Genomic DNA, 17,070 nt, shown 5'->3' with positions numbered 1-17,070 from the left:
ATTGAATACGAATTTGCATAAATGAAACATTTATCATAGAAACGCTTTTGGTTGGAGCACCAAGATGAATCTATCTCCATCAAAGTTTTCATCTTGGGAAATTTGCATGCTTCTTTTCCATTTACCTAAATTGGCCAGGCTCGTGAAGCCGACCATTCCGAAGGATAACCTAGGAGAACTTGACCCTAGTGATCTACCAGGCTCCCTAATGTGATTTTAACTATTGCGAATACTTGACAATTAGTGAAGAGTTAACTTCAAGGTAAATTGACGAAAAGTGAGATTTATTAGATCAAATGTTAGGGAAGAATTTATATTCACACATATAGAACTTACGCATATCTATGGATTTGACATAAAACAATCGTGGACATGGGGAGTGATCCCTAGTTGACATGACTTTCATGCTTATCACTGATACAACTACATACCCAATTCTTAAAAGATGGATTCTTAAATTCAATTTAGATGATTTATATACTTGCATGTTCAACCACATAGATTACGCTAACTTTTATCTACTTTTTCCTTCTGGTATAAATCCTTGAGCAAAACGTTATGATAGGATATGGCAATGTGAATATATAATAGAACATTGCATATAACACTTCTGCACAAGTAAAATTGAGAAATAAGATAAATAAGAACGAGAATAAAAATAAAATTCAATTTAGATGATTTATATATGTGGATGTTCAACCACATAGATTACATTAACTTTCATGTACTTTTTCTTTCTGGTATAAATCCTTGAATAGAACTTTATGATAGGATACGGTAATGTGAATACATAATAGAGCATTGAATATAACAGTTTTGTACAAGTAAAATCTCTAAATCTTAAAAATGAATAAACTAATTAGAGCAAAATTTAAGAATGAGATAAACAAGAATGAGAATAAGTTGGAAAGCCGGATAAACCGACTAAGAATAATTATGTGTAAACTAATTTTAAATATTTTTAGAAAACTAACCCTCCGGTTACAACACGTTTTGGAATTTCGATCTGAATGGGTCCACAAAATTCAATGGGAAGAGGGAACTGGATTACGAGTTAAGTGTACGGAAATACTTAGTGAAGGTATGGACAGAAAAAAATACGATTCACTTCGAATTGCAGCAGTCTATTCTACTTCTAGAACAATTCCAGGCGGGCAGAGATAGAGAAGGGGAAATTAAATAAATTCGTCTATCCTTCTAAGAGGATCGATATTGTTATGTGGACACGTCGGGGAATCTGTTGATTTTGATTTAAGGCTCCTTCTCACTCTCTCTGTGTATATATATTGCATGGAGTGGAGTAGATGAGAGCAGAAAAAGGTTTCGAGGTTTAGAAAAGAAAAAGAGAAATGGAGCGTTCAAAGCTGTTGGGTTTTGTGGTCTTGATATGCTTTACTATTCCAACGATATCATGTTCTTCGGACAGACTGTTTAGTGGTTGGCCGAAGTCTAGCAGCGATGAAAATGTAAAAATAAGGGTGAATATGACGCGCAGATCAGAGAGAGAGTTGGGTTTTTCTGAGAGATTGGGTTTGGCTGTGGATCGAAGTAAGAAGCGAATGAAGAAGATAGAGGCATTGATAAGAGGGCAATTAGACGCTGAAACGCCCGTTGAAGTAGGGGATGGAGAATTTCTGATGAGCGTTGCACTGGGAACGCCCTCTGTGAGCTTCGAAGCGATTGTGGACACGGGGAGCGATCTGATTTGGACTCAGTGCAAGCCTTGCAAGGACTGCTTCTCTCAGCCTACGCCAATCTTCGACCCCTCCAAGTCCCCCACATTTTCCACAATTCCCTGCGGTGATTCTCTTTGTGACGCCTTGGGGAGTACGCAAACCGGATGCAATCCAGATTGTACCTTTATGTATCAGTATGGCGATGGTTCCTTCACCAGCGGCGACCTGGCTTACGAGACATTGTCAATTGGGAGCAGCAAGGTTAAAGGCATTGCATTTGGATGCGGGCATGACAACGAAGGACAAGGATTCTCTCAGGGTGGTGGCCTTGTGGGACTGGGAAGAGGTGGTCTCTCCCTTATCTCACAGCTGGGTTCCAAAGCAGAGAACATGTTCTCTTACTGTCTTTTGCCCATCACCGACTCTTCTTCACAAACCAGCCCCCTCTTTTTCGGCGAGGGTGCTTCCTTGAGCGGAGGAGCCAAGACTCTCCCACTCATCAAGAGCAGTATCATTCCCACTTTCTGGTACATTCCTATTACAGGAATCACCCTCAATGGTAAGGCACTAGATATTCCTCCTGGAACTTTCGATCTGCAATCGGACGGCAGCGGAGGTATGATCATCGACTCCGGAACCACTGTTACCATCCTGGACCAGGCTGCCTACTCTCCTCTTAAGGAAGCAATTCAGTCCGCCATTGATCTCACTCCTGTAGACGGCTCTTCTACAGGTTTGGATCTTTGTTACCACACATCATCCGCTCACCTCACCTTGCCAACCCTCGTCTTCAACTTCAAAGGCGGCGTGGATTACGAGCTTCCGGCAGACAACTTTTTCATTCAGGCATCTGAAAATCTCTTGTGCCTGGCAATGTTGGGTGAACCATCGGGGAATCCTTCCATCTTCGGAAACATACAGCAGCAAAACTTCCATATCCTTTACAACAATGCTCAGAACACGCTCTCTTTCAAGCCCACTAAGTGTGATTCTCTTTAAATCATCATCTCCCTCTTCTAATTCTTCTTCTTCTCTTTTTCTGTCTCTCTCATTTCCTCTTCCTCTGTCCTTCGAATGCAATATGTGATCTCGTCTCCTGCGTCTGCCTATTGCACTGTCCGATATGCGAATCATGTAAATTTTCATCTTCGTAGCTGCTTATTTTCAGTAAAATTGTTTGGCCCCTGTTGTTCTCGGGGACCTTCATTTATGGTTCCTTATGATATGCTACACTATGTGTGTTATTTTGGCATGGAAATGAAGGTGCGATAATTGATTATCAAAATATAAATTGCGAGTTAAAACAACGACAAGAGAATTTATATAATTATAAAGCATTTGTAATGGTCTTATCTTTTCTTCAAGTCTTAAGTGTAAAATAAATTATTGTATGCCTATGAATATTTTTAATGGTATTTAACTTTAAGATCCGTGTCTGTGATTTATACATTCAAATAATACTTATTTTCAATCATGTCCGCATTTCACATTACTAAGATCAAACGCAATTTAATGTAGCCTATATATAAGGTAAGGTTGTTGCTAAGAAGGTCTCTCTAATTTTCTCACAATTACTATTGTATAATTTTCTACTAGAGAAGACGAGTTCTCGAGAATTAAGAATATCATTTTGGAGCCTTTGCAATTTATTTAAAAGTGCTAATATTTAAGGCTATGCCTATATCACGATTCACGATTACCTATCAGCGCTTTATAGTGCATTCGATGACATCTTACACAAATCTTATATAGAAAACTTATTGATGGTGAATCGGGGCCTCTCATTTGAAAGGTTGCTACTACACTACAACGCACCTTAGATAATAAAATTAAATTATGTAATGTATTTGTGCTTCAGAGTATGGATGTTAGACCACACATCAATTTTCAGCCATTGATAATGTGACATGATTACTTGTTTTCAACATTTTAATAGGATTGCATTAGGTTTTGGAACTTTTTTTCGTGACCTAAAAAATTAAAATATTAGTGGACTACAACATAATAACACAATTATTGAGAAAAGTTTTGATTGCCTACAAAAAATCATAGTATCTTCACTCTTTCACCTTGTAAATCCTAACATGTTAATTTCAATTTCACATGATCTATGTTGCAGTGTCTACTTACGTATTATTATAGTCCAATGAACACAAAGGATACTAAAATCAATTATTTGAGAGAGTTGACACTTATTAGATTTTTAGATAGCCAAAAAACTTCTCAGATGAATAAAATATTGGTTGAGATAATTCTTAAATAGATATTATTATATTTATTTAAATAAACAATAATTTCTTAAAAAATATCCTTAATATAGAGGGAGAGAGAACTAATTATATATTCCAAGGAAAAAGTATTCGTAGTATTACATAGTTTACAATTGATAAAGCATTAACAAGTAAGAAACACACAATGAATAATAAATAAAACATATAAATTTAAAATAATTATTAAATCAACCTCATACTTATTTCACCTTGACAATGCAAGGAGGGTAAGAGGAGGGATGGCGGCCCAATATGCTATTCATATAGTTTCTAAGGGCATTGGACAACATCTAAACTAACATCTTAGCTTATATTTTCTTAGTTTATCCAATTGGGCGATGAAGGTGAAGAGTGGAGTGCATTTACATTTGATTAAATTCTTGTTCTAATTTCATTCTTATTATTTATTTATTATCTTGTAAAACTATTGTGCTAACTAGATAATGTGCAACCTTTGTTAAGGATTTTTCCATCTCCCTCGACCCTATCAACCACCTAAGGTGAGATGCATTTAGAGCTACAAGCGATATAAAAAATTCTATGTTTCTCAATGCTCGACAATGTATGTCACACGAGGATAATATTAGGAAGTTTTAGATTGAACCAGTTTAAACAGAGCCTCCTCTTTTCTTTTTTTATTTTATTTTGGTAATTACTCCTTCAGCAAGGCATTTAACTAGCTACAATTGCTTTGTATCCATTAATTTACTATTTTGGGTCATGAAAATAATGTATTCTAGTATAATGCCATTTCATTTTTCTTTACTTATTATTATTATTATTATTTTTCTATCGAAGATTCTTGTTGCAACGGATATAGATGCTGGAAAATATTTATTTATTATTCAATGTATAGCTAGAAAGGAAGAAGGATCATTCAATTGGGAAAGGGATAATTTTACACTCTTAACTTAAATACAATAGAGCACTACAATTATTCGGTTGGTTTACTTTTTTATGGAAGCACTCCTTATAAATCATGTATCATAGTAGAGATGTCGACATTTGAATAATTGGCCGGCACAGGCCAAACCTAATCCCAACTAACTCTTCCATCATATTGCACACGTAGACTACTTTCATATACCGTCCTAAAGAATCCCATCTCAAAGCACATAGAGGTACCATGTTTCGAGAAGTCCAATGGGAAAGTTGATCTTAGCACTCACTTGACAACATTTACTACTTTATCTATTGGCTTGATTCTTGAGGATTCTCTTCCTGCAAAAATCTTTTTCATTTCATTGAAACAAATGACATTGGATTGATTTTTCCCTTTATCTATTAATTCAATAAACTCTTTCTCATATCTTGTTAATCAATTTTTATAACGTTTAAAAAAAAATATTGGACCTAAAGTAACATTAATTGATGGTGCAGCGAAGGGGAATCCCGGACCTGCTGGATATGGGGGAGTGGTGCGTGATAATAATGGCAGGATGGTCTCGATGGTGGCCCTCTCTTTGGGTACCTAGACAAACCACTTTAGTGAGGCCTTCACAACGTATACCAATATCAAATTGGCCAAAGAGAAAGGTTTGAGAAGGGTCTTCTTGGAGTGTGACTCCCTAAACATCATTAATTGTTTAACAACTTCCTCCTCCCCTAGTTGGTCGATTAAACATATTATTGAAGATAGCCTAATGCTTCTCAGGGGATTCTACGAATTTACCATTTCACATGTCTATCGTGAAGGTAATAAGGTTGCCGATATTTAGGCCAACATTGGGGCCGACTTGCCAAGTAGGAAAGTTTGGAACATTTATGATCGGATCCCAGAGGATCTTCTTAACCTACTCCGTAATGATCATGATGCGTGCGAAGCTCAAGGGGCTTTCAGAAATGATGGAGAATGACGTCTTCCAAAGTGTCCTGGGCAAGACTTCTTCTATGAGGGGAAAGTCAAACTTTCTGGTGGCGTTTTTGATTGTTTTTGTTTAGCTCAACTCTGTTTGTGTTGCAGGTTGTTGAGAATCGGTATTTTCCAAGATTGGGGGAGATAGGAACCGTTTGGAGCCCATAGTCTATGAAAAATGATGAAATAAGGAAGCAGTATGCAAAGAACTTTCGATAAGTGTTTTTACTAGTTATATCGAGACGCTTCATGGTGCGGATGCCCTTGTTACCGAGGCCTTTGTTCATGGGTGGAAGTATGGTGTGCTCTGTGTCTATGGTATGGAGCTGGAGGTTGATGAGGAGATGGTGGATAAGGTGTCCAACATGCTATTCATATAGTTTCTAAGGGCATTGGACAACATCTAAACTAGTAGCTTAGCTTATATTTTCTTAGTTTATTCAATTGGGCGACGAAGGTGATGAGTGGAGTGCATTTACACTTGATTAAATTCTTGTTCTAATTTCATTCTTATTATTTATTTATTATCTTTTAAAACTATTGTGCTTACTAGATAATGTGCAGCCTTTGTAAAGGATTTTTCCATCTCCATTGACCCGATTAACCACCTAAGGTGAGATGCATTTAGATCTACAATGATATAAAAAATTCTTTCTTAGTGCTTGGCAATGTATGCCACATGAGGATACTATTAGGAAGTTTTAAATTGAACCAGTTTAAACATAGTCTCCTCTTTTCTCTTTTTTCTTTTATTTTGGTAATTACTCCTTCAGCAAGGCATTTAACTAGCTCCAATCGCTTAGTATCCATTAATTTACTATTTTGGGTCATGAAAATAATGTATTCTAGTATAATGCCATTTCATTTTTCTTTACTTATTATTATTATTTTTCTATCGAAGATTCTTGTCGCAACGGATATAGATGCTGGAAAATACTTATTTATTATTCAATGTATAGCTAGAAAGGAAGAAGGATCATTCAATTGGGAAAGGGATAATTTTACACTCTTAACTTAAATACAATAGAGCACTACAATTATTCAGTTGGTTTATTTTTTTATGGAAATAATCCTTATAAATTATGTATCGTAGTAGAGATTTGGACATCTGAATAATTGGCCAGCACAAGCCAAACCTAATCCCAACTAACTCTTCCACCATATTGCACACGTGGACTACTTTCATATACCGTCCTAAAGAATCCCATCTCAAAGAAAACAGAGGTACCATGTTTTGAGAAGTCCAATGGGAAAGTTGATCTTAGCACTCACTTGACAACATTTACTACTTTATCTATTGTCTTGATTCTTGATGATGCTCTTCCTGCAAAAATATTTTCCATTTCATTGAAAGAAATGACATTGGATTGATTTCTCTCTCTATCTATTAATTCAATAAACTCTTTCTCATATCTTGTTAATCAATTTTTATAACATTTAAAAAAAATATTGGACCTAAAGTAACATTAATTGATGGTGTGGCGAATGGGAATCCCAGACCTGCTGGATGTGGGGAAGTGGTGCGTGATAACAATGGCAGGATGGTCTCGACAATGGCCCTCTCTTTGGGTACCCAGACAAATCACTTTAATGAGGCCTTCACAATTTATACCAATATCAAATTGGCCAAAGAGAAAGGTTTGAGAAGGGTCTGGTTGGAGTGTGACTCCCTAAACATCATTGTTTAACGACTTCCTCCTCTCCTATTTGGTTGATTAAACATATTATTCAAGATAGCCTAATTCCTCTCAGGGGCTTCTGTGAATTTAACATTTCACATGTCTACCATGAAGGTAATAAGGTTGCGGATATTTAGGCCAACATTGGGGCCGACTTGGCAAGTAGGAAACTTTGGAACATTTATGATAAGATCCCAGTGGATCTTCTTAACCTACTCCGTAATGATTATGATGCTTGCGAAGCTCAAGGGGCTTTTGGAAATGATGGAGAATGACATCTTCCAAAGTGTCGTGGGCAAGACTTCTTTTATGAGGGGAAAGACGAACTTTCTGGTGGCTTTTTTAATTGTTTTTATATGGTTTATGTCAACTCTGTTTGTGTTGCAGGTTGTTGAGAATTAGTATTTTTTAATATTAGGGGAGATAGGAACCGTTTGGATCCCATAGTCTGCGAAAAATGACGAAATAAGGAAGCAGTATGGAAAGAACTTTCGGTAGGAGTTTTGACTAGTTATATCGAGATGCTTCATGGTGTGGATGCCCTTGTTACTGAGGCCTTTCTTAATGGGTGGAAGGATGGTTTTATCTGTGTCTATGGTATGGAGCTGGAGGTTAATGAGGAGATGGTGGCTAAGGTGTCCAAAATTCTGAACAAGGGCACCAAATTCTACAAGCATAAGAAATGTGCGATGGTGGCGATGAAAACCTTTTTCCCGCCGAAGGAAAGGGAGAAGGTGAGAAAGAATAATAATGTTGGGTGGGAGAAAAAATCACTTTCAAAGCCATGGTACGAGGTCTCAGAGGTTATCGTGCGCCGCCTCACCGTTGATGGTAAATTCTGTAGCTTACTTAGCTATCACTTTGTCATTATTAATCATTTTCGGCATCACAAGTGCATTTCCTTGGCCTTTTATTTGGTCTCATCATTGAATAATAGCATTAGGGCTCACGAGAAATGTGCATCCTCCCTTGTTCTCCATGAGGGCTTATTCCCGTTGATTATGAAGTATGCCAAGACTATCAATGTCGAGAGGAATACGAGTGCTAAAACTGGTATAGAATACAAGAAGAATGTCCATATTCATTATGGGGAAATCTCTTCTGATGAAGAGGTGGACTTCGATGGGAACGAAGTCTTTCACATTTATAACAAACAAGGACCCTCATCGTCTAAAATCCCTAACCGTACTAGCAGAAAATAAATTATTTTATCTAACGAGGAGGATGACCCTGAACATGTCCCTAATTCGGTGGACGGTAGTTCTGATGTGAAGGTTAAAAGAGTGGCCAGCGTTTCTATGTCAAGAGCTATTGACAAAACCAAAGTATTTAACAATGTCAACGAGAATTATTCTAAGCGACCGAATGCCTCTCAGATTGATTTGGACGGGCCTGCGGAGGATTAGGGTGTCAATGTTTCTATACCTACTCTTGGTGGTGGGTTTACTCCTAAGGAGATGGTTTGTCGGTCCCTGAGAATACGATTACGAATATTAACTTGAGGAATTTAAAGGATAACCAAAATGCCCAATTCACCTAGATTTTTCAAGAGATTAATAATCTCAAAGAGAAGGCCAATCCACCTAATGGGGACCTCGACAGTACTAGGTCTCGAATACGCATACCCTGGCTAATGGTATTAAAGACCTTAAGGAGGAACATGAAGAGCACATTAAGGCTTTGGAAAATGACTTATAAACATCAGCATAGTTTGAGTGTGGTGGTGGAGGTGAGTATGTCTGCCATGAACAATACTAGCATTGGTCTACGTAGACTCAATGAATAGGCTGAAGTTCTTCATTATATTTCTCAGGGCAAGTGCCCCACTGGTAGCACTGAGATGGTGAAGAAAGATAAGGTTGTGAATGCTGGTACCTGTAAGAAACTTAGGGCTCCCTCAGAGGATGTGGATGCGGATCTGGATACGAAAGAGAAGCCCCTACTTGGTCCAGCGACGAGGCTCCATAGAAAAGATAAGGGTGTGACCCGTGTTGACAACATCATTAAGAAAGTTCAGAAAATCAATGAGGATGTCATTCAGAAGAATGACAAATTGGTCAAAGTGTTGTAGTTTTGTTATGTAGAAATTCTGTATTGTTCTTGTCTGTTGTTCTATGGGGCTGCTTTTCCCTGGTTTTTATGGGTTGGTTCGCATCTGTTTTTTTGTTGGGTCCTTGAAGGTCGAGTTTTTATGATAATATTACAATAATACTAATACAATTTACATGATTTGTATAGTTTATTTCTATTTGAAAATAAAAAATTATTCTATTCTATTTACATTTTCACCATAAATTACTTGAACTATTTAAACAAATAGGTTTCTATTCAATAATATTATTATTATATATAATACATTAACAGAATAATAAGTAAATAACTTAAAACCCACTAACATAGTCATTTTAACACATACAAACATAGTAAATTTTGAAGTGTCTATAAAACCCATACAACTTTTTTAGGGTTTCGGAATTACTAGATGGTTTGATTTAGACAAATGGAAACATAAAGGTTGAGTGTACTTAGTAATTAAAAAAGGTCCCACCATTCACTTATCATGGGAAACCGTGCAACAACTAAATTGTATAGAAATAAAAAACAAGAAAATAATGACATTTATGAATTATTAAAGAGGCACACGGAACAAGTGGCAGGAACCCTAAAATTTAGATTGTGAGAGCTCAAATATTTGAGAGTACTATGTTTGCATTAATGGAGGAGTAGAATTTTCGAAAAAATCTCATCTGATCGTGACTGCAAGAGGAGAGATAGTGGTAAAATGAGAAGATCGAGAGATGATGGGCAGTGCACACATTCTGACAAAAAATGAAGAATAAAACTAATGGACAGCGGGCAGCTCCAATATTCCCAATCGTCTTGCAATGCTGTCTCCTTTACTCACAATCGTTGATGCCCAAAAACAGCTCATCCAATTCATATAAGAGACGCCTTCGGCATAATAAATTCATGTACTATTTTCCCTCTTCTATAATTTCTCTCATATGAAGCATGCAATCACCATTTCTAAATAAAGCTTTTATATGATAGGATGTGGTAGTATCAATATACCATAGGGCACTACGTCACAGAACCTTTTGCACATGAAGATACCCCTAAACTTACTACTCATTTTCATATTTCTTAATCTTCTAGATTGTTAAATAGGTTCACGTATTTTATTGATGTCTATTTAATTCTTGAGATATAAGCTACTCACTATACATAATTTCTCTATTTTTTAGGCTCTCATGAAGGATTCAAATGTAAAGAATGAGTATCACATGCTAGTATGTGCCAAGGTCCATTACTCTATCTATATTAACTATTATTTGACGTCCAAGAATCTAATTTAAACGATATATTCCACATTCCATATGCTTTGAGATGTATTACTATTTTAGGATTCACATGCACGTCAATGTATGGTCAAAACATAATGGTAAAATATTTTAATCTAGTCAAACTATCCTTAGTTTTGGGTATATTATTAGAGGATGGATTAATTCAACCATATATCAAGAAATGATGCAATCTTGTCGAAATCTTGGCCCATTCTCTAATTAGCCACCCTTATCAATTTACATACACCCCCTTATATTCTATCTTATCCCGTGGATTCATGCACACATTCGTATGTATCACATTTATTATTAGATTATTCTCCATCCACACCTCAATGTCTAGGCATTTATTCTCTACATAAGTATTAGCCTTTTTTCTGTTATTGGTCAATAATGGGGCGTCCAATCAATATTGCACCATACAATACTGACCCTTGAGATTTAGCAATTTAAATTCGAATTTTTTAACTCCAAACCTTTTATTCTATCATAATTACATTTAGTACCTGTTTTATGTGATTTATTGAACATTTTGGTTTTTGAAAGAATTCAATGTGCATTTATTTAACATGCAGTCGCTTTGAGAATTCATTGAATACGAATTTGCATAAATGAAACATTTATCATAGAAACGCTTTTGGTTGGAGCACCAAGATGAATCTATCTCCATCAAAGTTTTCATCTTGGGAAATTTGCATGCTTCTTTTCCATTTACCTAAATTGGCCAGGCTCGTGAAGCCGACCATTCCGAAGGATAACCTAGGAGAACTTGACCCTAGTGATCTACCAGGCTCCCTAATGTGATTTTAACTATTGCGAATACTTGACAATTAGTGAAGAGTTAACTTCAAGGTAAATTGACGAAAAGTGAGATTTATTAGATCAAATGTTAGGGAAGAATTTATATTCACACATATAGAACTTACGCATATCTATGGATTTGACATAAAACAATCGTGGACATGGGGAGTGATCCCTAGTTGACATGACTTTCATGCTTATCACTGATACAACTACATACCCAATTCTTAAAAGATGGATTCTTAAATTCAATTTAGATGATTTATATACTTGCATGTTCAACCACATAGATTACGCTAACTTTTATCTACTTTTTCCTTCTGGTATAAATCCTTGAGCAAAACGTTATGATAGGATATGGCAATGTGAATATATAATAGAACATTGCATATAACACTTCTGCACAAGTAAAATTGAGAAATAAGATAAATAAGAACGAGAATAAAAATAAAATTCAATTTAGATGATTTATATATGTGGATGTTCAACCACATAGATTACATTAACTTTCATGTACTTTTTCTTTCTGGTATAAATCCTTGAATAGAACTTTATGATAGGATACGGTAATGTGAATACATAATAGAGCATTGAATATAACAGTTTTGTACAAGTAAAATCTCTAAATCTTAAAAATGAATAAACTAATTAGAGCAAAATTTAAGAATGAGATAAACAAGAATGAGAATAAGTTGGAAAGCCGGATAAACCGACTAAGAATAATTATGTGTAAACTAATTTTAAATATTTTTAGAAAACTAACCCTCCGGTTACAACACGTTTTGGAATTTCGATCTGAATGGGTCCACAAAATTCAATGGGAAGAGGGAACTGGATTACGAGTTAAGTGTACGGAAATACTTAGTGAAGGTATGGACAGAAAAAAATACGATTCACTTCGAATTGCAGCAGTCTATTCTACTTCTAGAACAATTCCAGGCGGGCAGAGATAGAGAAGGGGAAATTAAATAAATTCGTCTATCCTTCTAAGAGGATCGATATTGTTATGTGGACACGTCGGGGAATCTGTTGATTTTGATTTAAGGCTCCTTCTCACTCTCTCTGTGTATATATATTGCATGGAGTGGAGTAGATGAGAGCAGAAAAAGGTTTCGAGGTTTAGAAAAGAAAAAGAGAAATGGAGCGTTCAAAGCTGTTGGGTTTTGTGGTCTTGATATGCTTTACTATTCCAACGATATCATGTTCTTCGGACAGACTGTTTAGTGGTTGGCCGAAGTCTAGCAGCGATGAAAATGTAAAAATAAGGGTGAATATGACGCGCAGATCAGAGAGAGAGTTGGGTTTTTCTGAGAGATTGGGTTTGGCTGTGGATCGAAGTAAGAAGCGAATGAAGAAGATAGAGGCATTGATAAGAGGGCAATTAGACGCTGAAACGCCCGTTGAAGTAGGGGATGGAGAATTTCTGATGAGCGTTGCACTGGGAACGCCCTCTGTGAGCTTCGAAGCGATTGTGGACACGGGGAGCGATCTGATTTGGACTCAGTGCAAGCCTTGCAAGGACTGCTTCTCTCAGCCTACGCCAATCTTCGACCCCTCCAAGTCCCCCACATTTTCCACAATTCCCTGCGGTGATTCTCTTTGTGACGCCTTGGGGAGTACGCAAACCGGATGCAATCCAGATTGTACCTTTATGTATCAGTATGGCGATGGTTCCTTCACCAGCGGCGACCTGGCTTACGAGACATTGTCAATTGGGAGCAGCAAGGTTAAAGGCATTGCATTTGGATGCGGGCATGACAACGAAGGACAAGGATTCTCTCAGGGTGGTGGCCTTGTGGGACTGGGAAGAGGTGGTCTCTCCCTTATCTCACAGCTGGGTTCCAAAGCAGAGAACATGTTCTCTTACTGTCTTTTGCCCATCACCGACTCTTCTTCACAAACCAGCCCCCTCTTTTTCGGCGAGGGTGCTTCCTTGAGCGGAGGAGCCAAGACTCTCCCACTCATCAAGAGCAGTATCATTCCCACTTTCTGGTACATTCCTATTACAGGAATCACCCTCAATGGTAAGGCACTAGATATTCCTCCTGGAACTTTCGATCTGCAATCGGACGGCAGCGGAGGTATGATCATCGACTCCGGAACCACTGTTACCATCCTGGACCAGGCTGCCTACTCTCCTCTTAAGGAAGCAATTCAGTCCGCCATTGATCTCACTCCTGTAGACGGCTCTTCTACAGGTTTGGATCTTTGTTACCACACATCATCCGCTCACCTCACCTTGCCAACCCTCGTCTTCAACTTCAAAGGCGGCGTGGATTACGAGCTTCCGGCAGACAACTTTTTCATTCAGGCATCTGAAAATCTCTTGTGCCTGGCAATGTTGGGTGAACCATCGGGGAATCCTTCCATCTTCGGAAACATACAGCAGCAAAACTTCCATATCCTTTACAACAATGCTCAGAACACGCTCTCTTTCAAGCCCACTAAGTGTGATTCTCTTTAAATCATCATCTCCCTCTTCTAATTCTTCTTCTTCTCTTTTTCTGTCTCTCTCATTTCCTCTTCCTCTGTCCTTCGAATGCAATATGTGATCTCGTCTCCTGCGTCTGCCTATTGCACTGTCCGATATGCGAATCATGTAAATTTTCATCTTCGTAGCTGCTTATTTTCAGTAAAATTGTTTGGCCCCTGTTGTTCTCGGGGACCTTCATTTATGGTTCCTTATGATATGCTACACTATGTGTGTTATTTTGGCATGGAAATGAAGGTGCGATAATTGATTATCAAAATATAAATTGCGAGTTAAAACAACGACAAGAGAATTTATATAATTATAAAGCATTTGTAATGGTCTTATCTTTTCTTCAAGTCTTAAGTGTAAAATAAATTATTGTATGCCTATGAATATTTTTAATGGTATTTAACTTTAAGATCCGTGTCTGTGATTTATACATTCAAATAATACTTATTTTCAATCATGTCCGCATTTCACATTACTAAGATCAAACACAATTTAATGTAGCCTATATATAAGGTAAGGTTGTTGCTAAGAAGGTCTCTCTAATTTTCTCACAATTACTATTGTATAATTTTCTACTAGAGAAGACGAGTTCTCGAGAATTAAGAATATCATTTTGGAGCCTTTGCAATTTATTTAAAAGTGCTAATATTTAAGGCTATGCCTATATCACGATTCACGATTACCTATCAGCGCTTTATAGTGCATTCGATGACATCTTACACAAATCTTATATAGAAAACTTATTGATGGTGAATCGGGGCCTCTCATTTGAAAGGTTGCTACTACACTACAACGCACCTTAGATAATAAAATTAAATTATGTAATGTATTTGTGCTTCAGAGTATGGATGTTAGACCACACATCAATTTTCAGCCATTGATAATGTGACATGATTACTTGTTTTCAACATTTTAATAGGATTGCATTAGGTTTTGGAACTTTTTTTCGTGACCTAAAAAATTAAAATATTAGTGGACTACAACATAATAACACAATTATTGAGAAAAGTTTTGATTGCCTACAAAAAATCATAGTATCTTCACTCTTTCACCTTGTAAATCCTAACATGTTAATTTCAATTTCACATGATCTATGTTGCAGTGTCTACTTACGTATTATTATAGTCCAATGAACACAAAGGATACTAAAATCAATTATTTGAGAGAGTTGACACTTATTAGATTTTTAGATAGCCAAAAAACTTCTCAGATGAATAAAATATTGGTTGAGATAATTCTTAAATAGATATTATTATATTTATTTAAATAAACAATAATTTCTTAAAAAATATCCTTAATATAGAGGGAGAGAGAACTAATTATATATTCCAAGGAAAAAGTATTCGTAGTATTACATAGTTTACAATTGATAAAGCATTAACAAGTAAGAAACACACAATGAATAATAAATAAAACATATAAATTTAAAATAATTATTAAATCAACCTCATACTTATTTCACCTTGACAATGCAAGGAGGGTAAGAGGAGGGATGGCGGCCCAATATGCTATTCATATAGTTTCTAAGGGCATTGGACAACATCTAAACTAACATCTTAGCTTATATTTTCTTAGTTTATCCAATTGGGCGATGAAGGTGAAGAGTGGAGTGCATTTACATTTGATTAAATTCTTGTTCTAATTTCATTCTTATTATTTATTTATTATCTTGTAAAACTATTGTGCTAACTAGATAATGTGCAACCTTTGTTAAGGATTTTTCCATCTCCCTCGACCCTATCAACCACCTAAGGTGAGATGCATTTAGAGCTACAAGCGATATAAAAAATTCTATGTTTCTCAATGCTCGACAATGTATGTCACACGAGGATAATATTAGGAAGTTTTAGATTGAACCAGTTTAAACAGAGCCTCCTCTTTTCTTTTTTTATTTTATTTTGGTAATTACTCCTTCAGCAAGGCATTTAACTAGCTACAATTGCTTTGTATCCATTAATTTACTATTTTGGGTCATGAAAATAATGTATTCTAGTATAATGCCATTTCATTTTTCTTTACTTATTATTATTATTATTATTTTTCTATCGAAGATTCTTGTTGCAACGGATATAGATGCTGGAAAATATTTATTTATTATTCAATGTATAGCTAGAAAGGAAGAAGGATCATTCAATTGGGAAAGGGATAATTTTACACTCTTAACTTAAATACAATAGAGCACTACAATTATTCGGTTGGTTTACTTTTTTATGGAAGCACTCCTTATAAATCATGTATCATAGTAGAGATGTCGACATTTGAATAATTGGCCGGCACAGGCCAAACCTAATCCCAACTAACTCTTCCATCATATTGCACACGTAGACTACTTTCATATACCGTCCTAAAGAATCCCATCTCAAAGCACATAGAGGTACCATGTTTCGAGAAGTCCAATGGGAAAGTTGATCTTAGCACTCACTTGACAACATTTACTACTTTATCTATTGGCTTGATTCTTGAGGATTCTCTTCCTGCAAAAATCTTTTTCATTTCATTGAAACAAATGACATTGGATTGATTTTTCCCTTTATCTATTAATTCAATAAACTCTTTCTCATATCTTGTTAATCAATTTTTATAACGTTTAAAAAAAAATATTGGACCTAAAGTAACATTAATTGATGGTGCAGCGAAGGGGAATCCCGGACCTGCTGGATATGGGGGAGTGGTGCGTGATAATAATGGCAGGATGGTCTCGATGGTGGCCCTCTCTTTGGGTACCTAGACAAACCACTTTAGTGAGGCCTTCACAACGTATACCAATATCAAATTGGCCAAAGAGAAAGGTTTGAGAAGGGTCTTCTTGGAGTGTGACTCCCTAAACATCATTAATTGTTTAACAACTTCCTCCTCCCCTAGTTGGTCGATTAAACATATTATTGAAGATAGCCTAATGCTTCTCAGGGGATTCTACGAATTTACCATTTCACATGTCTATCGTGAAGGTAATAAGGTTGCCG

The 17,070-nt window shown here is 36.4% G+C and overlaps 2 protein-coding genes across 2 annotated transcripts; both read left to right on the top strand.

Annotated features, from left to right (window-relative positions):
* Positions 1-1,349: 1,349 nt before the first annotated feature.
* On the top strand, positions 1,350-2,675 carry LOC131027829 (aspartic proteinase nepenthesin-1-like). The gene has a single exon (XM_057957928.2). The coding sequence runs from the start codon at positions 1,350-1,352 to the stop codon at positions 2,673-2,675; it is 1,326 nt and encodes a 441-aa protein (XP_057813911.2).
* Positions 2,676-12,763: 10,088 nt separating this feature from the next.
* Positions 12,764-14,089, top strand: LOC131059034 (aspartic proteinase nepenthesin-1-like). The gene has a single exon (XM_057992493.2). It carries the CDS (start codon positions 12,764-12,766, stop codon positions 14,087-14,089), a length of 1,326 nt encoding a protein of 441 aa, XP_057848476.2.
* Positions 14,090-17,070: the final 2,981 nt, after the last annotated feature.

The sequence above is a fragment of the Cryptomeria japonica genome, unplaced genomic scaffold (assembly GCF_030272615.1).
Source record: "Cryptomeria japonica unplaced genomic scaffold, Sugi_1.0 HiC_scaffold_1795, whole genome shotgun sequence".
Classification (NCBI taxonomy): domain Eukaryota; kingdom Viridiplantae; phylum Streptophyta; class Pinopsida; order Cupressales; family Cupressaceae; genus Cryptomeria; species Cryptomeria japonica.
Note: the sequence above shows the minus strand (reverse complement) of the source record. Positions and strands in the feature narration are given on the sequence as shown.

Bases quoted from the DNA above. Each gene is read 5' to 3' on its own strand.
- LOC131027829 (XM_057957928.2), top strand. From the start codon at position 1,350: ATGGAGCGTTCAAAGCTGTTGGGTTTTGTGGTCTTGATATGCTTTACT.
- LOC131059034 (XM_057992493.2), top strand. From the start codon at position 12,764: ATGGAGCGTTCAAAGCTGTTGGGTTTTGTGGTCTTGATATGCTTTACT.